This window comes from Ahaetulla prasina, chromosome 3 (assembly GCF_028640845.1).
Source record: "Ahaetulla prasina isolate Xishuangbanna chromosome 3, ASM2864084v1, whole genome shotgun sequence".
NCBI lineage: Eukaryota > Metazoa > Chordata > Lepidosauria > Squamata > Colubridae > Ahaetulla > Ahaetulla prasina.
This window is the reverse complement of record NC_080541.1, coordinates 162,272,748-162,297,871: the sequence shown is the minus strand read 5'-3', so window position 1 is coordinate 162,297,871 and position 25,124 is coordinate 162,272,748. Positions and strand designations below refer to the sequence as shown.

Genomic DNA, 25,124 nt, shown 5'->3' with positions numbered 1-25,124 from the left:
GTAATGAAAATTAGAGAAGGAATTAATGTATTGGTTAATAATGCCAATATACAGCTTATCTAAATATCTGATCTGTGGCATTTAGTTTGTTAGAGGAAAAGAAGAGGTAGTTGTTCAGAAGTAATTGCATAATTAAATCTTTGAAATTTAGGTAATTTATTTTTCATTTCTGAAGAAGCTGTTCTCTGTCTACACTGATATTATAGCAGGAGGGAGGGAGAAAGGGGGGAGAGGGAGGGAGGGGGAGAGAGAGAGAGAGAGAGAGAGAGGAAAATCCCATTTAAATGCAAAAGGAGTATTAAAAATAATTTGGTTAACTGCTCACAGGCTTTTTTCCACCCACAGATATCGGTGTAATGGCAAAGCAGCATCTTGAGAAAGGTCTTTTGGTACCAGATCATGTAATTACACATGTAATGATGACAGAACTGGAAAAAATGCAAACTCAGCCTTGGTTACTAGATGGTAAGTGATTATCTTGATTTTATTTTTAAGGTTGAAACAAAAAAGTCCTTTTTCTGCAAGAAATCCTTAAACATTTCAGTAAAATATATACTCTATCACATAGTGCCAAAAGTTGATACTACACCGTACCAGAATTAGATTGACCAATATTTTTAGTAGCTGGTAATAAAGTAGACAAATAAAAACATATTGAAAGCGTCTAGGAACAGAAGATTAATAGTTTGGTTTTTGACAAATATTTATTCATCTATTGCTGTAGATAATTATATACTTATAAAATTCTGTTTTGTATATACTGTTATATACTTCTGTTTTGCCTTAGTCAATTTGACTTTTAAGACATATTTTACAATGCTATGTAAAATAACAGGAAAAAACCCCAGAATAATGCGATATAATCATAACCAAAAGATATCCTCTTCTCTGTTTTTAGGACAAGTGTTATAACACCATTGTTTTCTGAAATCTTTTTGAAAAAAATTCCCATGTCTTTATCAGGTTTCTAAACACCAAAGAAAAAAACCAATTGTGCCTCTTTGGATAAGCTATTCCATATCAATCCCACTACTCCAAAATCTTTGTTTCTAAGTGCCTTCTCTGAAATTTCTGTCAGGTGTGAACCAAAAACATATCCTGTCTGATAGAATATATCTGATAGGGAGTTTTCATTTGGAATTTTGAGATATCGTTTCTGTCTCATGCTTGGATCTGACCTGAACTGAAGAGCCTAAGTAATTACCTCCTTCAAAAGTCCTTTGCAGTGGTTACCTCCAACCTTCTCCAACATCTTCCCCCCAAATGGAAGTTGTAAATGTGGTTGTAAAACACAACCCTTCAGCTTCTTCATATTTTAAATTAATTTATTTAGATTTGTCTTCAGCTTTTATGAGTTTCTAAGCCAGTGGTTCTCAAACTAGGTCCCGAGAGCAAACATTATGATCTTGGGACCTAGTTGTGGATGATGATAGAGGACTCCAAAGTGCTTTGGTTTATGCAAACTATATCTATTGATATTTACTCTATTATAAATTAAATTGAGAAATTCTTAAATATTTGATTTTGTGGACTCTCTGAAAGACTCTCAGGGACCCCCAAGTGTCCCCAGATCACGGTTTGAAAAACACTGTCCTAGATTAACATCTCAACCACTGAATCATGTTAGCTGTCTTCTAGATATACCAGAAGTGGTATATCAGTATCTTGTTTATGCCCAATGCCTGGGAATGTGACTACTGTAAGCTGTCAGATTCCTTGATCTGCTTTCTGTAACATGAAACAGTGCACTCTTCATGGGCTCCTAGAGCTTGACAAGTAGCAACTGGTAAGTGGGAGGAGAGAGAACAGAGCCAAGATACATTGCTTATAATGATATCATTTTATGCTATCAACATTGTTAGTGATAGCTCACTTTGGCTAATTTGCATCTTGAATTTTAAAAGGAGAAACCTCACCCATTTTCTTTAAAAACAACAACAACACAGCCTTATTTGACTATAGATAATTTGAAGCTTCCACAAGTGACTGCAGGAAAATTGGACACACTGGATTTCAGAACCAGGATTTTGTCTTTGTTTAAAAAGAGTTCTAAAACAATGGAATAAATTTATTTTTGAAGAGTAGTATTTGCCCTTGTATAGAATAGGTAAAGGTAAAGGTTCCCCTCGCACATATGTGCTAGTCGTTCCCGACTCTAGAGGGCGGTGCTCATCTCCATTTCAAAGCCGAAGAGCCAGTGTTGTCCGAAGACGTCTCTGGTCATGTGGCCGGCATGACTCAATGCCAAAGGTGCACGGAACGCTGTTACCTTCCCACCAAAGATGGTCCCTATTTTTTTACTTGCATTTTTTACGAGCTTTCGAACTGCTAGGTTGGCAGAAGCTGGGACAAATAACGGGAGCTTACCCCGTTATGTGGCAGCACTAAGGATTCGAACCGCTGAAATGTGGACCTTTCGATCAACAAGCTCAGTGTCTTAGCCCCTGAGCCACTGCATCCCTGATTTGTATAGAATAGAAGCAACTTTAAATAAAAAAAGCATATGTTGAATAACTTTTGATTGGCTACCTAAGCCAATTAAAAATGAGAACCCCATGTGTCTTAATGGGAAGATTCCTTCCACATATATTTAGAGAAAGGGCATAAGAGCCGCTTGTCACGTAGAAGGAAAAGCTTCACAGGTACACAAACCAGATTCTCATTTGATTCAGTTGAATGAGCTGATGTAATCAGTGGTGGGATTCAGCCAGTTCGCACCACTTCGGGAGAACCGGTTGTTAACTTTCTGAGCAGTTTGGTGAACTGGTTGTTGGAAGAAATCATTAGGGCAGAGAACCGGTTGTTAAATTATTTGAATCCCACCACTGGATGTAATGCTCATTCATTGTTAAACTGTAAATCCTCATATCACTTTAAAATATTAATGAAAGACTATCTGGTACTGTTAAAGAAATCTGTGTACTCTTTAACTAAGACTTGGGTAATAATGGCTTCAGAGTGCGGTTTGGGGGAAGTTGTTGATTTTCTTTCATTTCTGGGAAAGAAATGGCCATGTGAAGCTCAGGATAATTAATGGAAAATGAGGACAATTGTAAGCAAGAGTGAGGTTCCCAGCTGCCCTAAAGAAATAATTTAAAAAATATTAGCAGAGATTTGGAAACAGGTATCCAAGTAGGAGTTGGTTCTTGACTCAGTTTAAAACTAATATCAGCTGATGAGATGACACTTCTGTCTAAGTGGCTTATAACTGAGAGAAAGCTCTGAGCATTAATATATTTTGTGCATGCTTATGGTTAATAAATAATTGTCTTTCCCCCCTTTTAAAATTATAAAGTACAGATTGATTATTTATTTTATTTAAAACAATTATATAGCCGCTCATTTTCCAACCAACTCTTGGTGGCTCTCAATCAGACGTTAAAACAACAAATAAAATTATATGAAAATTATAAATCTTAAGCAGATTGAAATAAAACATTAAAAATAACACTTGGCTTGAATCACTCCTTCATCAGTGAAATACAGCATCTGATGGAATGAGAAATGTCCCCATGTTGCCACCTTGCTATATAATGAAACCTTAGTATGGGCTTGAGGCCCTGGGAACTGGTGTACATGGCTTGTGGCATTTTTGTGAAAGGAGGTGTTGTTTCCTTATGAATGACTTAGATTAATACACGATTTCTCTATATAGTAATTCTCACTTTTTTAAGAAAAGGCATAAATGAGTCAAACGTGCTGGTAGAAAAAGAAAGCTCTGTTGTGTATTTATAAGAGAAAAAGGAAAACATGTTTATTCCGTTTCATATTTTCTTGCCGTCTTGGTTCTTTCAATAGTTGCCTTCTTTATGCATACATAGACCAATGGGCCATTTTACATACATAGGAAAAAGCAATGCTTCTGGCTCTAAAACATTTGAATGTTCTAAAACTCAAACATGTCACTAAATTCAACTTAAAATATAAGCCACTATAAGATTACAACCTTTGAATTTATGCAACACAATTTGTTTGATTGAATGCAGAACAATAAGTTTTTTTGCCCGTTCTCTGACAAATGAAGAGCCTAATGCAACTGACTATTTTTAGGGAGGTGTCATTGTAAATATTTAACTGCTTGGCCACTGTGGTTAATTTGTAAAGCACGTGCTGTCAGAATTGCTCAGATTCGTTGAACTTCTGACTACTGATTCTTTTATGGTAATTAGATCACCATTTTGTCATATTATGTGGGGATCTTTCTGCCTTGGGAACTTTGAGGGAAGTAGAACGGGTGCAATCTAGGTTGTTCTCTTCTATATGCAGTTTGAATTTTACTCATCCTGGCTGCTGTCAAGAAATGGATGGAGAAGTGATCACTTGAATCCGTGAGATTGTTAATATCTTCTTTCTTTCTTAAAGGAACTCCCCTAAAGGAAACTGAAGCTATCTCTTGATCTAGGTTCTCCATAACTATTGCCCAATTTCCAATCTTCTTCTTTATTACTTCGGTGCTTATTGACTACATTTTAAATTATTATTTTATATATTTTATTGTAGATTTTATTGGGTGCATTTGTGCTATGGCCATTTTGGAGCAGTCTTGTGTGTGATATATAAGCATTGTAAATACATGGTAATAAATAACTGGAATTACTACTTTAAGGCTATAAAATAGGGGTGGGTTTTTTTGTTAACATTCCAAGCTCATTCCACAATTTATTATTTTTAATTCACTTTTTCATATAGGTTTTCCAAGGACATTGGTTCAAGCTGAAGCACTTGACAGGATATGTGAACTGGATCTAGTGATAAGTTTGAATATCCCATTTGAGACTCTTAAAGACCGACTTAGTGCTCGTTGGATTCACCCAGCAAGTGGCAGAGTATATAATATGGAATTCAATCCACCTCAAACCCATGTAAGATAATGAACTGTGATTTGATAAGAGGGTGGGCATTCAGATAATTCAGTATCCCATGCCTTGTATTTTCTAGTTAGACTCACACTGATAAATTTACGTATTTAGGTTACATATTTTGGGGAAATGAAAGAGGAGCAAAAACAATGGGAAACTCAACTGGGGGAGGAAGGAAGAGGAGGGGGAATAAGTATGGCTGGCTGAATGTCCAGCTCTTTCTAGAAATGATTTTGAAATACAGGTAGTCCTTTACTTAATGACTGTTCTGTTTAATCTTCTCATCGTTCCCATCACCCATCTCCTTCCACTTACGACTGTATGACTGTAACCTTGTTGCTTGTATCCTTACGATTCATATTGATACTGTTTCCTGATTGCTTATTTGTACCCTATGACTATCATTAAGTGTTGTAAGTGTTGTACCTTGACGAACCTATCTTTTCTTTTATGTACACTGAGAACATATGCACTAAGACAAATTCCTTGTGTGTCCAATCACACTTTGCCAATAAAAAAAAAATCTATTCTATTTAGCAATCATTTGAAGTTAGCTTAAAAACAATTTTATGACAGGTCCACATACTTATGACCATTATAGCATTCCCACAGTCACATGATCATGATTTGGATGCTTAGTTACCAGTGTGCGTTTATAATTGTTGCAACATCCCACAGTCACATTTTTATGCTTCATATCCGGCTAATGACAAACAGAGTTAAGGGACTAGCCAGCAATACTATAAAAATCACAAGTTGTGGTCACATGATGTCTTACTTAATGCCCATGGATGATTTGTTTAATGATCACCGGTGTTTCATGTAAGTACCATGTTATTTAGTGACAGAATTGCCAGTGAGTTAAGCAAGGACAGTCTGTACTATTTAATGATTAGCTGGCAGTATGCTGCTGATTTCTATTAAACAAAGAAACAAACAAACAGTCAGCCTTGGATCAAAAACCCTTAGATCACAAAAGACAAAGATTATCCTAGTGATCGAAAAGAGACCTCAGACTTCAGCAGCACTCTAGGGGAAGTACTGACTGCCACAGCCTGCTGATGGGTAGCAGGTTAACTGAATTTATCTATCTGTGCATCCTCGGATGCTAGCTCTTAAAGACCATCTTATGGGACTACATTGTTGGTTTCAGCAGGCTACAGGATTGTCTTTACCCAAAATCACACAAGTCGGCCAAATATTAATTCCAATCATTGGAAGAGGTTTGTATCTCTGTATATATTTCCCAAACAACTTGCCTTGGGTAGAGTTAAAAAGAGATTTCAAAACTTACATTCAAGAATATTTATACATATCATCCCCATAGACTCAAATGCAGAAAAAAAAGGGTGACATTTCAGTCAGAAATATAGGGAATTGTGACCTTCAGATCTGGGGAGATAAGCCATTAATCATATTGCAGCCTAGTAAATGGTGTAAATTTAGATGTGTGTCTTTTTTTCTTGAGAGGTAAGATCAATGGGAGCAAACTCTTAAGTTGTATGTAACAAGACTGTTCGGCAATGGAAAGAGGGGTCATTGGGCAAGAGGTAGAAATTTTTCAACGTGCAGGTTTTTAAAACTTAGTTTCCCATACAGTGTAATTCACACCATATTTTAAACAGGGTATTGATGACATTACTGGTGAACCATTAATCCAACGGGAAGATGATAAACCCGAAGCTGTTGCTGCTAGACTAAGAAAATACAAAGATGCTGCAAAGCCTGTAATGGAATTGTACAAGTGAGTTGGAATCCAAACACCATACAAGCAATTTTTAAAACAGTACAAGAAAAGGCATGGAGTGTGTCAGTAGTCTTTTATTTTTTAAATAATATTTTATTAAAGTTTTACAGATATAGAAATAAAAAAACTGACATCGGCTAAGAAAAATAAAAAAGTAAAATTAAAACTTTAATTTTTAAAGTTAAAACTTTAATGTTTAATTGAATTGTTTTTGTTAGAAAAATAAATAGTAAATATATATATATATATATATATATATATAAATATATATATATGTGTGTGTGTTTTCTGAGGTTTTCGCGGGTATTTGTATGTAGTCTTTGGTTATTCGGGTTTTCTCCTGCATAAAATTGGAAGTGTCTTGGCGACGTTTCGATGAGGTCTCATTCGTCATCTTCAGACTGGTGTTTACAGCTTCGTGCTTCTTCGAAATGTCGCCAAGCTTCGTGCTTCGTGCTTCGTGCTACAGCTTCGTGCTTCGTGCTTCGTCAAAACGTCGCCAAGACACTTCCAATTTTACGTGGGAGAAAACCCGAATAACCAAAGACCTATATATATGATTTCTCCCTTAAGAATAATATCTGTGTTTCCGTCTGCTGTGGACATACCTCAGATATATATATATATATATATATATATATATATATATATATGAAAGCAAAAGTTGGAATGGTTTATTAGTGTCTGCATTAATTGCAAAATGTGTCAATCTAGATAGGTTTTAAATATTTTTTATTGCAGTATGCAAAATATTTTTTATGTTTAAAACTAGATGAAAGTCATGGGATATAATACAAATAGTTTTGGATAACACAAACTACCGAATAATATTTTCCCTTTGTTCTGTTATCCTACACCAATTGACATGTGAATATATGCCCAGATGGAAAATACTTCCACTCTGAATTATCTTATTAGAAATGCCCTTCATTTTCTTTGTTCAGTTAGAAACATGTTATCTCTTTCACAACCTAAAAGACCTCTGGGAATATAGCTAATGGCTTAATCATGATTACACACAATTTGTATCCAACAGTTGTTAAAAGATTTACGTAATTAATACAACTGAAATGAAAATTAGCAGTTGATCATTCAACTATATTTCAATTGGTTCTAAAATGTGGTCTTGTGCTAATTGAAGTGTTTAAATAAAAGATTCAATTAATGCAGTTTTTAGATTCTGGATTTAATGCTCCCATGTCCCCTCTTTAGAGTGTATAGTAATGTGTATTACCACATTTTCAAGGAAGTGAAATAAAAATTAGTCTGGATATATTTTGCGATCATCCTTCTAATAGATTGAGATTGATCCTAGGTATCTACTGTGTTCTCAAATTCTACCATATAGGTATTGCTGCTTTAAAATGGTGTAAATAAATCAAATTTTTCCTAACAATCAAGTTAAGTGTCTGAGAAGATGAAGGAAACATAAATTAACATAAATTAAGTTTAGTGTGCAGTGTCTTTTTTATTACCTATTTTTAGGTTTGTAAAAATTTAAAAATTTATAACACAAACATATGTAAGGTTGGAAATGGCATGTGTCATAAAAGAAAAAAAATCTAAGCAAAACTAACTGAAAAAAGAGAAATAAAAAACAAAACAAAAAATAAGGTTTGAGACTTGTCCAATGTAAACATTTTATGAATTTATTCAAATCATTGCTTTTCATATTTTAAACACTAAGCTAAACTTAGATAATAAAATCATACTGTCAGAACTTGACTCTCTGCTGAAACAAAACTAATTGCAAAACAGAGTTGACCAATATAATAGAACCAATAAATTAGTAAATAATAAGAAACTGGTGCACAGATATCTTTTCTAGGGGACAGTATCACTTTCTTTACAACAGTTGTCAGACTTTATTCCGAATTCTTCACAAACTGATGCATTCTAATTCTTCGCAATTTTGTTTAATATATTAATATTTCTGAACCTCCAGGTGCTTGGTTCATCATCATCATCCATAAGGAATTCCAATAAGGAATTCAGACATAACATAACATGTGCAACTAAAGCACAGATTGACAAAGACTATTCTTATACTTTTTAAAAATTCTTTAGCCTCTTAATGATATTAGCAATAGGCTTATATACCACTTCATAGTGCTTTACAGCCCTCTCTAAGCAGTTTATAGAGTCAGCATATTGTCCCCAACAATCTGGCTCCTGGAAGGCTAAGTCAACTTTGGGCCAGTCAGGATCGAACTCCTGACAGTCAGCACTGAGTTAGCCTGCAATACTGCATTCTAACCCCTGCGCCACCATAGCTCTTGGTGCCATTCCTTTCCATGTATTACCTGATTTTACATTCAATTGTGAGGTTACAAGATAAATACTAAACACAGTTTTACTTACGGCTTTTATTGAGTAGTGATTTTACATTTGGTTAATTATTTTTAATTGTTTTTTGTTTTGTTCCACAGTTTTATATATTGATGTTTAAATAACATAATCCCATACTGCACCTTTCTTACCATGATTTTATACTTTGGTGTGTACATTTCTCATAATGCGTAAGATTGCATTTCTATCACAATGGGATTGCATGTAATTTGATCATTGAGTGCTATTTTACAGTGATTGATGACCAGAATAAAGATACTGCTATTGGGTGGAGAAGGCTAAAGAATGCATAGATGAAATACCTTTTACTGATACCTTTTTCTACCTTTTTCTATCAGTTATTCTCTCATTCTGTTTTCGATGGTTTCTCAGTCTGTAAGCATCAGGAAAGCTGCAGGAAAGGGACTAGTTTTTAAAATTATCCTGAGAGATGTGTGATCTTAGGCTTAGATCTGGAGATATAACTAGTGGTGGGATTCAAGTAATTTAACAACTAGTTCTCTGCACTAATGATTTCTTCCAACAACCAGTTTGCCAAACTGCTCAGAAAGTTAACAACTGGTTCTCCCGAAGTGGTGCGAACTGGCTGAATCCCACCACTGGATATAACCTGCATATGACAATGAAGTAAGGGGGAAAGAGATATTACAATTACTACATATTAAAATAAACTTAAGTTTGGTTGGCCAATTGATAAAAAAGATGTTTATGCATATACTACTTTTTTCTGTTTATTTAGTAAAGTAAATTGCAACTTGGTTATAAATGTCCTTTTAATAAGCCTGTTTATTGGCATTCTGTTGATAACTACAATTCTTGGAATTCAGAATTAGTTGCCTAAAGCCATAAGTAAAATTACTTATCAGTAAAGGTATGCACAGTGACAAATATAAAACAGTCAGTCCTGTTTTATATTGTTACCTAATCCTTTTAGCTTTTACTAAAGAACACAGTAGAACCTGTAATACTGGTTTCCTTAAAATTATTCATTTGATAACACAAATGTCTAATCTCTATTTCAGAAACAGAGGGATTCTTCACTCATTCTCTGGAACAGAGACCAACAAAATCTGGCCTTATGTTTATACTTTGGTATCTAACAAGATTCCTCCAATCCAAGCAGAAGAAGCTAACTAAGCATCTGTAAAATGGGAATAAGAATTTTATGTTGTTGATTTTGGTCTTGTTTATGACGTGCTGTATCTGTGCTCTGCTCTTTTTTTTTTAAAGAGTAGCTATTCTCTCAGATTCTACTAGAGAATAATTGTAGAACTCCATCTTCCAATGATCACTCTGTATGGAATTCTACTTCTTGGCATATAAATACTTGTGCATGGACTTCAAGCAATTGTAATTGATATGCAGAGGCAGATACACCTGAGCAGTTCTGTAGAATCCATTGTCCAGCTACATTTAGATCTTCTCTGTATTCAGTGTGCATTTTCATGGATCCTTAATCTAACACTCCATTTAAATGGAAACACACAATATCTAGGTGTATCTTCAATGCGGTATAAGCACTGTGCAAAATACATGCATTCAGTCAAATAATGTCTGTTTTGAGTACTTAAAAAACCGAGAAGAATCATGGCGAATTCAATCTCTTGGAAGAGGACCTTAGATAAATATCTGTTATAAAATGCTGCTGTATAATAAAATTAGACTTTTAAATTTGAATGGCTTTAGGCCTTTCTTTGTTGAAGAGCAAGCCTGTTCTAATTCTAAGAACAGTTGCACTACATGGTTAGTAGTTTTAAAACTTTGATTTTATAATATAGTATAAAACCAGTCACTAAAAGTGCAATATCTCAGTTTTTTTGCTCCTGTAAATTTGTCCCAATTAGCCATCAACCAGGCAAATGATTACATGGGCAAACATAAGTCAGACCCAGTTGGTTGTTGATGTAATAAGTAGTAAAAATCTATTGCTGTAGAGGTGGCGAAATAGATATTTGCAGTTCTATGACTGCATTTTAGAATTGTAACTCTTAAAGCTTGGTCACATGTGCAAAAGATGTACATCAAGAGTATGACTTAATTTAATAACAAGAAGGGAGACTTCTGACTTTACTGCCTATATTTCCAGCATCCTCTTCTTTTCCTTGCTAATTGCTTCATCAGCATCTGACTGAGACTGCAGGTAAAAGAACGCTTTGGATGAGTAAAAACAGATCTATCTACTGCAGGGGTGTCAAACTCATGTTGTCATGGTGGCGTCCCATGACATATTGGGACTTTTTCCCACTTTGGGTGTGGGCAGCGTGTGATGCATCCAGCCCGCGGACCAGGAGTTTGGCAGCCCTGATCTACTGTGAATCTATTCCTTAATATTCACTCTACTTTTACAATGTTGCTCTTGAGTTTATATGCTGCGATGGTGCAGTTAATGTGAGTATTGATCAAATTCCTGCCAGCCGATTTTAAATCAACAGTTGAACAGATATATTTAACTTTTAGTGTGTTTGTTCAAACTTATCTTTTCTCAAGGGATCAATTTCTACTCTGCAATGAATATGAGAAAATTGGGGCTCTGCTGTAGGAATCTCTATGGTTTTTGTAGGATTCAACATTATTTTTTTGATAGATGGTGCTAATGGTCCTTGTTGGCCCATGTTGTCCTCGGGAGAGTAGTCCTAAAATAGTCTATAGGAGATATAAAAACAGCATAAATTTGCTAAATTGTCGCAAGTTGCCTTATTTTATACAGTAGAAAAGGGATGAGGAGAAGTGGAAATGCATTTGAATAAATTAGTCTTTTACTGAATTGTTATTTTTTCTTGATGCTTTTGATATCAAAATTATGCTTTTTGATGCAATAGAATTAACTTCCACAAATAATGCCATTTTTTATGCATTCCTACAAACACACAGTATATATTAGCTGATACTTGGGGGTGGAGTGGGGGGGGAGGGAATGGCAATTGCAATTAATATTTTCAAAATTGAATTGGCAAAGCCCCAGTGTTAGTATAGTACTGTGATGGCAAACCTATGGCACACGTGCCACAGGTGGCATGTGTAGTCATATCAGTGGGCACGCGAGCTCAGCTCCGGCGCATTTTCAGGTCTTCTGGGCCCACCAGAAGTAAGGAAACAGGCTGTTTTCTGCCTCCTGAGGGCCTCAGGGTGGTGGGGAAGACCTATTTTTCTCTCTCACCTGGCTCCAGAGCCTTTCTAGGAGTTTGGGGAGGGTGAAAACGGCCTTCCCCACCCATACGGAGGCCCTCCGGAGGCCAGACATAGCCCATTTACCAACTTCCAGTGGGACCGGAAGGCCCGTTTTTTACTGTCCCCAGCCTCCAGAGCCTCTCTAGGTGTCTGGGGAGAGCAAAAATGGCCTTTCCCACCACCCTCCGGAAGCCCTCCGAAGGCCAGAAACAGCCTGTTTGCCAACTTCCAGTTGGTCAGTGATGGCTAACCTTTTTGCCATCGCGTGCCATAGTACATTTCAAACTGTTAACTATAAGCACTTTGTGTAGTTATTTTTTAACCTTTCTGCATTAACTTTATGCAGGAAGATATGCTACGACACCAGTTCATTTTTTAAAAATATTTTTACAAGTTTAGGGTGAAGATCTGAACCAAATCATATACTGTAAGCATATTTTTTTAAGTATACTTACAAATCTTCCACGATTAGAAAACTTGTTCCATCTATAACTACCAGAGCTTGGTTGCAATAATTAAATGATCGTTAGATATCAGCAGATGAAGAAAAATTACAACTCCTTGCTGCTTTCTAGTAGCAGTGCAGATTTTTGAGTCTAGATCAGGTACCCTTTCCTATGAAGATCTTCATATTGGCCTTGTAATGATATAACACTCATTTGAGAAAACATACATTACTACATTATATAAGACAATAGAAGGAACTTGGCTTTCATTTTTGTAAGACATTTATTTTTACACAAAGCATTAAGAGGGAGAACCAGGCTGCCATCCTATGTTCATACTTGCCCAGGAGCAAGTTTTCTTGAGTTCTGTGGATCTCATAAATTGATAACGTATGGTATTGTCCACTTGCCTTTATAAACTTTACACACAGATACTGTTACCAATACACTATTTTGTTACTTGTTAAAATTGATTTAAAGAAGTACTCAAGCAATTACTTATGTGTGAGTGTGCAAATGCAAGTTTTTTTTGCTGTTGCAGTCGTTGTTTTCACAGAGTAATTGAAGTAGAAGCCAAAACATTAAGAGCCATTGCATCACAGGAGAGTATTCTCAAACATTTACATTACGACGCTTGTGCTCATTGCACAGTGTGCATGAAGTCTGCAAGAGTCATATATATGTCAAACTTGTAGTATGATCTACTTCAAAAGCAAAGTCTTGCTTTTGGCTGATAGCTACTTCAGCATATCACTGCAATTACCATACTTTCATTTATCACTGTCATTTAACTCTCAAGCATACTGTTGAATTTTTATCTGTTTTATACAGTGAACCACAGGCCTCTGTGGCTCAGACTGGTAAGACAGTCTGTTATTAACACAGCTGCCTGCAATTACTGCAGGTTCTAGTCCCACCAGGCCCAAGGTTGACTCAGCCTTCCATCCTTTATAAGGTAGGTAAAATGAGGACCCAGATTGTTGGGGGCAATAAGTTGACTTTGTATATAAATATACAAATAGGATAAAGACTATTGCTAACATAGTGTAAGCCGCCCTGAGTCTTCGGAGAAGGGCGGGATATAAATGCAAATAAAATAAATAAATAAATAAACCTTTAAAAACATTGCCTTTTTATTCCATGCTGCATTGCCATTTGCTCTTATTTTTTGAATGATGTATAAGCATTTATATGAAGCAATGGTTGTTGTCATATTATTATGGAAGACTGAACATGTCTGAAACCAGCCCAAGGTTTTTACTTTGTAATGAAAAATAGAATGCCGTTTGGATTGGTGCTAGTTTACAAATTGGTTATTCTGAGTGCTTCAATGTCCCTGACAATTCATAGATTGAAGATTCCATATATGTAGGTACAACCCATCTGCTGTATTTTAACATGACTGGTTTTAGAACTTCTTACGAAAACAAATTACCCATCACAGTATATATTTGGAAATACAGCTTTTCAAAGGTATTTTGGCATTCTTTTAAAAGACCTTTTCCACCAAATTCCATTAACTCTCACTGATGGTACTTCAGGAAGTTATTTCCTTGATGCGATCAGTAAGTGAAATTCAAAGCATTACCCTTGCTGCAGTTTTATAAAGTTTAGAAATTTCAATGTAAGTAGCATATTTAAGAGGAAAAGGAAACCCTGTATGGATATATTATGTATATCTTAACTCTTTTGAAGATAACAAAGCATTGGCACAATAAGAACATTTGGGCAGCTATAGTAATCAAATCAATACAATAATAAACAAGATATGTTTATTGCAGCTTTTCACTATAGAAGGTAGGTTCACTTTCTGCTAACCTACTCCTGCTCAATGTCTAATGTAACCATGGAAGTAATGATAAAATCCTCTCTAGTTTCCCAGAGTGTAGATTTCAGTTACTCTTTCTGGAGAAAGCTCTCTTTGTTGGTTTCCGTGATAGGTTTATACATTGCACTAAATCAAGGTATAATGGCCTGGTTCAAATCTAACCAACCTTAAGTCATAATGGGTGAATTCACATATCTTAGCCCCAAGCAAGCATTTGGTTTAGCTTTCTACTTTGCCACAAACTTTTTTCTGCTTGGTGTCTAATTATTGTCAGTCGAATATGAGCATGGACCTTAAATGTAAGGCTGGGTATTCACATTTTTTCTATGCTCCAAGCACATAGTGAAAATAACATAATGCCACAAGGGATTTGTGATTTTCTGAAGAAAGGATGGACAGTGTTCTGATATTAGGTGGATTATTAATTTGAACGGATTCTATATTTCCAACCATTGTCATTCTGTATATCATAATAGCTATATCATAATAGCTTGAAGAAAAATCTTCCAAAGAGACTTACGAAGTGATAAAATAAGTTTCATTTGGAAGAATGAAATAAGGGAATCCCAGTACGTATATCACTGGATACTGTGACAGCATGTAATGTCCTTTGTTAATCTTGAAAAGCTAACTAGAATCTGACCTGCTTAATGGTTAGATAGGAGATCAACATGATATGGCTGTAGGCTAGTTTGGGAAGTTGGAAAAGCCTACTGAAAGAAGGCAATAGTAAACATCTATCTTCCAAGCAAAGGACATGGATATTCCATCAAGTCATCCACTGTTGACTTTTCCTTGAAGGAGAGTATTTACATTTAGATATTAGAAGAGAATAGAAGCATTCTTCTGACTCTGTAAGTCTCCAAAATTCATATTTGGCTTAGGGCCTGGGTACTTACGGGACCGCCTGCTGTTACCTCATGCCTCCCACCGACCCGTACGCTCTCACAGAGAGGGACTTCTCAGGGTGCCGTCCGCCAAGCAATGTCAGCTGGCGGCCCCCAGGGGAAGGTCCTTCTCTGTGGGGGCTCCCACACTCTGGAACGAACTTCCCCCGGGTTTACGCCAAATACCTGACCTTCGGACCTTCCGCCGCGAACTGAAGACACATCTTTTCATTCGCGCGGGGCTGGCTTAAATTTTATTGGTTTTAAATTTTCTATTATTAATTTTAAGGGGTTTTTAGTTTTATATATTTTAAAGTTTTTAGGCCAATCATAAAATAAGTTTTTTAATTTGTATTTTAATTGTATATTGTATTCTCTGTTTTACCTTGGCTGTACACCGCCCTGAGTCCTTCGAGAGAAGGGCGGTATAAAAATCAAATAAATAAATAATAATAATATTTATGGCAAAGAGGTAATCTATTTAACACATATTGCTCTATGAATCTTCTGCAAGTGTATGTAATTAAGTGCATCAAAATATGTTACAGGATTAAAATACCTAGTTGGCTCTGAGTTGTACACATGTCAAGGTTCCAAGTAACACCCCAATATTGGAATATTCCAATATATGGAATATTCAGATGCTACTGTCTTCTTGTGATACCTTTCCCCCAAAATTATTATCTTCTGTAATTTACCATCATTTTCACCTCACAACGTCAGCACCTTACTGTGAATCGGATGTGTTTTTTAAACTCAGTAATTGTTATATAATGACTGTATAATGAGATCATATTGGAACTTGGATGTTCTTTGGTTAGACAAGTGTTGTAAACAATTTTTGTCTAGAATAACATCATGGGAGATGCGGTTTATTTCTGCATTGCATAGCCTTCTCTCCACTCCCTCCAAATATTCCATATAGTCACTGTATTAACATTTGTTGTGTGATAATAAATTATCTTTAATTTAGTCCATGCTGTGTGTATTGTGTAGATAAGGTAAAAGTTTCACCTGTCTAGCTGTGTCTGACTCTAGGGGGCAGTGCTCATCTCCTTTTTCTAGCTAAGGAAGCCAGCTTTGTCCAAAGATGCTTCTGTGGTCATGTGGCTGACATGACTATATGCTGAAGTGCACAGAACGCTGTTAGCTTCCCACCTGAGTAGTACAGTACCTATTTACTTGCATTTGCATGCTTTTGAGCTGCTAGGTTGGCAGGAACTGGGACAGGAATGGGAGCTCACCCCATCGGGCAGCATTTGAGTCTTGCACTGCCAACCTTCCAGTCGACAAGCCCAGTGTCTTAACCGCTAGGCCAACGCGCTCCTATTATGTGGATAGATGAATGTAATAAAAACCGGCAATGTGATTCTCATTTGCATAGATTATATCTGCAAAACTTTGTTTGACAATTGGCCAGTTCTAGAACTCGCACTAAAACTCCTCTGCCTTCATTTTTCCTAACAAATATACGCTCACTTGCAAATAAGATGGATGAAATACTCCTCTTAAACAAAGGAGGAGGCTTATGCCTATATATTAATTCATCCTGGTGTCAAGATTTTAACATAATTTACAAATTCTGTGACAACAATTTAGAGACTCTAATTATCAACTGCAAACCTTACTATTCGCCTCGTGAATTTTCCTCATTTCTTCTAATTGCTGTTTATGTCCCACCACAAGCCTGTGTAAACGAGGCATTACGAACTCTAGCTGACCAAATCATGGAGGCTGAAGCCAAACACCCTGATTCACTGGCCATTGTTTTGGGAGATCTAAACAAGGCAAACTTAAGGAAAGAACTACCAAAATACTTTCAGCATGTCAATTGTCCCACCAGAGGCAAGAATACTCTAGACCACTGCTACACAACACTAAAAGATGCCTATCGGTCTTTACCACGTGCAGCTGTAGGACACTCTGATCATTGCATGATTCACCTTGTACCTGCTTACAGGCAAAGACTTAAAGCCATAAAACCAATAATTAAATCAGTGAAAACCTGGACGGAGGAATCAGAATTAAAGCTACAGGCATGTTTTGACTGCACTGATTGGAATATCTTTAAAGATACCTCTGCAGACCTGGATGAACTCACAGATACTGTAACATCATATGTCAGCTTCTGTGAAGACCTATGTGTACCTACAAGGAACTTGCGAATACACAGTAATAACAAACCTTGGTTTACACCTAAACTTAAGCAGCTACGACATTCCAAAGAGGAAGCCTACAGAAAAGGTGATAAAATGCTGTACAATCAGGCCAGAAATGCACTAACAAGGAGATAAGAGCAGCAAGAAGAAGCTACTCTGAAAAGCTAAAGAATCAATTTTCAGCAAATGAACCAGCAAACATGTGGAAAACTCTTAAAAATATCACCGGCTATGGCAAACCTCCTTCCCAGGCTGAAGGTAATCAACAACTGGCAGATGACCTGAATGAGTTTTACTGCAGGTTTGAAAGGAAACTACAGCCACCTATCTCCACAACCCCATCTCAGACACACCAACAACAGCCAAGCCTCCTACAACTGACCCCATTTCATTGGGTTCACAACCCTAGTGATCACAGAAAAGGAAGTGCAGGACCTATTTCACAGACAAAAGCCAGGAAAAGCTCCAGGCCCAGACAAGATAACTCCTTCTTGCTTAAAAGTCTGTGCTGACCAATTGGCCCCATCTTCACCCATATTTTCAATAAATCACTAGAGATGTGCTATGTTCCTTCTTGCTTCAAACCCCCTACCATCATCCCAGTGCCGAAGAAGCCCACCATCAAGGAACTGAATGACTACAGACCAGTTGCTCTAACATCTGTAGTCATGAAAACCTTTGAAAGGCTAGTGCTTTCCTACCTGAAAACCATCACGAATCCGCTTAGACCCCTTGCAATTTGCATACCGAGCAAATAGATCAACAGATGATGCTGTTAATATGGCTCTGCACTACATCCTACAACATCTTGAGTCTCCAAAGACCTATGCAAGGGTCCTTTTGTAGACTTTAGTTCAGCATTCAATACCATCATTCCAGACATTCTTCTAACTAAGCTAAACCAGCTACAGGTACCGGAACAGACTTGTAAGTGGATCACAAGCTTCCTAACAAACAGGAAGCAGCAGGTGAAGCTAAGCAAGATCACATCAAATACCTGTACAATTAGCACAGGGCCCCCAAGGCTGTGTGCTCTCCCACTTCTCTTCTCTCTGTATACCAATGACTGCATCTCCAATGATCCATTTGTTAAGCTACTGAAGTTCAGATGACACAACAGTGATTGGTCTCATTCGAGACAATGACGAATCCATATAGACGAGAGGTCGAACGACTAGCCTTGTGGTGCAACCAAAACAATCTGGAACTGAACACACTCAAAACCGTAGAAATGGTGGTAGACTTTAGGAAAAACCCTTCCATACTTCCACCTCTCACAATACTTGACAACACAGTATCAACAGTAGAAACCTTCAAATTTCTGGGTTCTATCATATCGCAAGATCTCAAATGGACAGCTAACATCAAAACATCATTAAAAAGGACAACAAAGAATGTTCTTTCTGCCAACTCAGTAAGCTCAAACTGCCCAAGGAGCTGCTGATCCAATTCTACAGAGGAATTATTGAGTCTGTCATTTGCACCTCTATAACTGTCTGGTTCGGTTCTGCAACCCAACAAGAAAACACAGACTTCAGAGGATAATTAGAACTGCAGAAAAATTAATTGCTACCAACTTGCCTTCCATTGAGGACCTGTATACTGCACGAATCAAGAAGAGGGCCGTGAAAATATTTGCAGATCCCTCGCATCCTGGACATAAACTGTTTCAACTCCTACCCTCAAAACGACGCTATAGAGCACTGCACACCAGAACAACTAGACACAAGAACAGTTTTTTCCCAAAGGCCATCACTCTGCTAAACAAATAATTCCCTCAACACTGTCAGACTATTTACTGAATCTGCACTACTATTAATCGTTTCATAGTTCCCATCACCAATCTCTTTCCACTTATGACTGTATGACTATAACTTGTTGCTGGCAATCCTTATGATTTATATTGATATATTGATCATCAATTGTGTTGTAAATGTTGTACCTTGATGAACGTATCTTTTCTTTTATGTACACTGAGAGCATATGCACCAAGACAAATTCCTTGTGTGTCCAATCACACTTGGCCAATAAAATTCTACTCTATTGTATTCTATTCTATTCTATTCTACCCTGACTTAGTTTCAATTTTGATTCAGTACTTCTAATTAAAAAATAAATGGAAACTTGGTGTGCTTCACCTCTAACACTGTGCTTGTTTATAAGAATGCCTCTTGACATTATGTTAGCCTCCTGGCTATTCCTAGAAAACAAGAATGATGGGAAGCTGCTAACCAATACCTGATCTCTAGAAGTGTGATTTTCTGCCCTAAAAAAACAAAAACAAAAGTATAATCTCGAGAAATAAAGATTTTCAGATTCCTTGGAGGGATAGCAGAAAGCAACCTTGTTACTTTGCTTCTCTTCAATGTACGTTTTGTCCTGTCTCCTCCACCATGTCAGCCATTTTATAAGAACATGCATGGCATGCTCTCAAACTCCACATGTGTGGACTGCTATCCTGCAAAATGATTGCTTGTCCCTGGCTAAATAATAAAAATCAGATCTGGTTTTCAAAATATTTGAAAATATAAAATTGAAAAATGATAAGATTAGGCTGAGTCTAGAACATACTGTTGTTAAAGATTGCATCCCAGGGGTGAAATGCTTCTAGTCAGGACCGGATCAGCTGATCCGGTAGCGATGGCGGTGGGTGGTTTGGAGAACCAGTAGCAAAAATCCCTGCCCCCCCCGCCCATGACTACCCAATGCCCAGTTGCCCGCTTCGCCGCTTGCCTCTTCTTTTAAAAAATGCTTTTAAAAGGTAAAAAAAGAGTCTCCGACGATCACAGCTGAGCCATGCAATCATCAGAGCCTTTTTTTACTTTTAAAAGCATTTTTTACGACCTATTGGGCTGAATAGGTTGTAAAAAAATGCTTTTAAAAGTAAAAAAAAAAGATGCGCCACAGCTGATCATCTTCCCCTGTGCTGTTCTACTTACCCCATGCCTCCTTTTGGCGCGCGCGCGCATGCATACCTTACATTTGATGCGGGGTGTGCACTGCGCATGCGCAACCAGTGAACTAGTAGTAAACCAGTTCAGATTTCACCACTGCTGCATCCTTACACAGTTCATCTTGCTTTTCCTTGAAATGTACAATAAAAGTCATGATATGGCATGGTATTATTTGTTATAGTAGATTAAGGCACCTGGCCACCAACCAGGAGACTGAGTTCTAGCCTTGCCTTAGACACAAAGCCAATTAGATGATTTGAGGCCACTCCTTCTTTCTCAACCCTGAGAAGCAAGCAATGGCAAACCTGTTCCAAAATATTGCCAAGAAAACTGCAGTTTCTTGTTCAGGCAGTTGCCACAGTCAACACTGACTCCCAAGACAGTCACACAAATCGTCACCCTTCTTACATTGCAGCCAATGATCTAAGGAGGAACAAGTGATTACATCATTTGCTTATGTCACTTGGTCCATCCCAATGCACTAGAGAAGTGGCCAAGAAAGATACATCAGTTCTAAACAAATATTATTTTGTTCCTTTGGATGTGGTTCTTTGCGAAAAGAAAAAAAACCTGAAAAATAAATACATATGCTGAATGCAAAGATAAACAATGACAAATCATGGTAGATAATGGTTTGTCAAATTCAGAACCGGACCTTTGCTGGAATGCTTCAGTTCACTTTTCTGATAATTACACTTAATTACACTTGTACATAATAAGTCAGTATGGATCCACTAATGACCTAAAATAGCAGTGGAAAATTGAATTCTTAGTATACGATGTGCATACTAAAAGAGGAAAATAGATTTTTCAGTTAAATGTTTACATGATTGTACAGGGGGAATTAAATATGAAAGGACTCAGAAGCATTACAGATATCTGAAATCAAATACGGAAAAAGGAAAGGGAAAAAAGGAAATCAATATACTGTATTTGAAGATCTGGATTAAATCTGCACTTGGCAATACTGAGTTTAAATTATAAGGATAAAATATTAAGTTTTCAAGAATCATATTTTAACGTAATAAATTTTAGATGTCTTCGTGAAGCCTTGAATATTGGGTGTTCTGATTGAGAGGCCTGGAAATTATAAAACTGCATGACACAACTAAAAGGTCAAGAGTCAAGGAGGGTAAAGGCAGAAAAAAGCATAAATAATCTATTTTGGAAAATTACAGCCAAGGTGACACACGTGACCATCTGCCAAGGGATGTTTCATGGCATCACATTTGCTAAAAGTTGTCTCCCTTTACATGACTGGCTGAAAGTCTGAGGAATAGTGAATATCACCATTTGTCTCTGGAATAAAATAGAAAGATTGTTTTTAATTCTGGAAATGTTGTTAATCCTGGCTTTCTAGTCATAGAAACAAACCAGGACTTAATGCCAACTTCATTTTTCTACTAGACCAGCTTTACAACTATAGTAGATCCATCTCCTAATACAGGTAGTCGTTGACTTACAACAGTTCATTTAATGACCGTTCAAAGTTATAACAGCACTGAAAAAAGTGATTTATGACCATTCTTTACACTTATTTTTTATTTATTTATTTATTTACATTTATATCCCGCCCTTCTCCGAAGACTCAGGGCGGCTTACACTATGTTAGCAATAGTCTTCATTCTATTTGTATATTTATATACAAAGTCAACTTATTGCCCCCAACAATCTGGGTCCTCATTTTACCTACCTTATAAAGGATGGAAGGCTGAGTCAACCTTGGGCCTGGTGGGACTAGAACCTGCAGTAATTGCAGGCTGCTGCTGTTAATAACAGACTGCATTAGCAGCCTGAGCCACAGAGGCCCCTTATGACCATTGCAGCATCCTCATGGTCAAAGTGATCAAAATTCAGACGCTTGGTAACTTGGCTCATGTTTATGATGGTTGCAGTGTCCCAGGGTCATGTGATCACCTTTTGCGACCTGGCAAGCAAAGTCAATGGGGAAGCCAGATTCACTTAACCAACTTCAGTGATTCATTTAACAACTGTGGCAAGAAAGGTCATAAAAGGAGGCAAAATTCACTTAACTGTCTCACTTAGCAACAGAAATTTTGGGCTCAATTGTGGTTGTAAGCTGAGGACTACCTGTGAATGACAAGGATGTGAAAGTATGTGAATGACAAGGAAATATTCATATAATCAACCACGTGGTCTTTTCAAAAGCTGAAAAGACCCCAAATTTACCTTAGAAACTTTCTTTAATCAAATAGAATTGACTTCACCTCTGTAGTACTTTGTATGTACTGCTATGTATCTCCATTTTTTAAAAAAAATGAAGCTGAAAGAATTTTATTTTTTCGCCATGTAAAAATACCTTTCATTTTGTAGTATTTATCAGACTATCAATGCTTTATTAGGGTACCACATGTAATAAGGAAGAGAATTCTCTGTAGAAATAATTGTATGCTCTTCCTGCCATAAGCAAGAATAATGTAACACTTTAATGTTGCAAAATTCTTTAATTTTTTACTGATTTAGAAAGATGCATAGAAAACATAACTTTTCTCTGCTGGATTATACTTTCATATAGTTGCTCATCATGCTAGTTATTTTTAAGGCCCAGGTAAATTTTAATACGTTTTGGAATCGTTTTACGAGAAAATGACTGAAAATAGCATCATGATTTCTAAGTCACAACTCAGCATAAGTGAGAATTTGATCAATCTTGACACAGCAAAGCCTTAGGGCTCCTTTTCCTTTATCTGATGTTCTTGTTGAGATTAACTAAATGAGCCAATTATCATTTCTTCTTAAATGAACAAGCATCTATTGAAATGAACTGAGAACATCTTTGACTCAGATCCGTTCCATGCCAGATTTTATTAAATATGTTATGTCTTCTTGCATCCCATTCTTCGTCTGGTTCTCTATAACACAAACTATAACCCAGGACTGTGCATCTCTCCCTACAAATTAGCATCACATCGCTACCCTGGATGGAGAAATGCAGCCTTTGTGACCTATGACTGGCTGTGAATGACAAATCAAAAGTCAGCATTTTAGAAATCAGCTGGGTTTTTCTTTTTCCCCCCCAACTGAACTGCAGCAAGGAGAGGAAAGGGAGCATGAAAAAGTCAGAAAATAAAGGTAAGGAAAACCTATAACTGGGAACATAACCGATATTACAAATAAATGCCTGGATGTACATATTGGATTATAGTGTTTACTGTTTGTTCTGCTGAGTAACCTTTTTTAAAATGGCATTTTAGAAATCAGCTGGGTTTTCTTTTCCCCCAACTGAACTGCAGCAAGGAGAGGAAAGGGAGCATGAAAAGTCAGAAAATAAAGGTAAGGAAAACCTATAACTGGGAACATAACCGATATTACAAATAAATGCCTGGATGTACATATTGGATTATAGTGTTTACTGTTTGTTCTGCTGAGTAACCTTTTTAAAATGGCATTTTAGAAATCAGCTGGGTTTTCTTTTCCCCCAACTGAACTGCAGCAAGGAGAGGAAAGGGAGCATGAAAAGTCAGAAAATAAAGGTAAGGAAAACCTATAACTGGGAACATAACCGATATTACAAATAAATGCCTGGATGTACATATTGGATTATAGTGTTTACTGTTTGTTCTGCTGAGTAACCTTTTTAAAATGGCATTTTAGAAATCAGCTGGGTTTTTCTTTTTCCCCCCCAACTGAACTGCAGCAAGGAGAGGAAAGGGAGCATGAAAAAGTCAGAAAATAAAGGTAAGGAAAACCTATAACTGGGAACATAACCGATATTACAAATAAATGCCTGGATGTACATATTGGATTATAGTGTTTACTGTTTGTTCTGCTGAGTAACCTTTTTTAAAATGGCATTTTAGAATTCTACATCTTGAAAGCAAAACAAGCTTTGTTTAGAAATAAATGCAGTTATATAATATATAGCAGAGAATAGGCTGTGCATGGTATCTTACCCCAAATCTTTGCATTTGCTATTTTGATAGACAAATTATCTATTTTTACGTAATTATGAAAAATGATTTCTGTTACTGAAGATGTCTTCAATCTGAGTTTGTTTGTACTTTAATGCTATCTTTATTACTACCAGCCCAGAATAATTGAATGGCTTGAAGTTTAAATAGTAACAGCAGCCTCTGATCTGTAGGAGATACTTCTCTTCCCTTTAAAAGAAAACACAAATGATAGCAATCCTAAGGTTTCTTTAAAAATAAATCAGGCTAGATGGCTGTTCCCAAATTTGGTTAGGAAGAGCTGGGCCTTTGGTGTCTGGCTTCCTATTTATAAAAAATAAATACATATGCTGAATGCAAAGATAAACAATGACAAATCAAAAGTCAGCATTTTAGAATTCTACATCTTGAAAGCAAAACAAGCTTTGTTTAGAAATAAATGCAGTTATATAATATATAGCAGAGAATAGGCTGTGCATGGTATCTTACCCCAAATCTTTGCATTTGCTATTTTGATAGACAAATTATCTATTTTTACGTAATTATGAAAATGATTTCTGTTACTGAAGATGTCTTCAATCTGAGTTTGTTTGTACTTTAATGCTATCTTTATTACTACCAGCCCAGAATAATTGAATGGCTTGAAGTTTAAATAGTAACAGCAGCCTCTGATCTGTAGGAGATACTTCTCTTCCCTTTAAAAGAAAACACAAATGATAGCAATCCTAAGGTTTCTTTAAAAATAAATCAGGCTAGATGGCTGTCCCAAATTTGGTTAGGAAGAGCTGGGCCTTTGGTGTCTGGCTTCCTATTTAT

General features: G+C 36.6%; 1 protein-coding gene across 2 annotated transcripts in view; it reads left to right on the top strand.

Moving 5' to 3' along the window:
• Positions 1-16,256, top strand: part of AK4 (adenylate kinase 4) — a 38,880-nt gene extending 22,624 nt beyond the window's left edge. For both annotated transcript variants that reach the window (XM_058174568.1, XM_058174569.1), the window contains exons 3-6: positions 346-465; positions 4,690-4,862; positions 6,485-6,603; positions 9,978-16,256. In XM_058174568.1, the coding sequence (XP_058030551.1) occupies positions 346-465; positions 4,690-4,862; positions 6,485-6,603; positions 9,978-10,092 (527 nt within the window). In that variant the 3' untranslated portion in view covers positions 10,093-16,256. The remainder of the gene's footprint in view (positions 1-345; positions 466-4,689; positions 4,863-6,484; positions 6,604-9,977) is intronic.
• Positions 16,257-25,124: the final 8,868 nt, after the last annotated feature.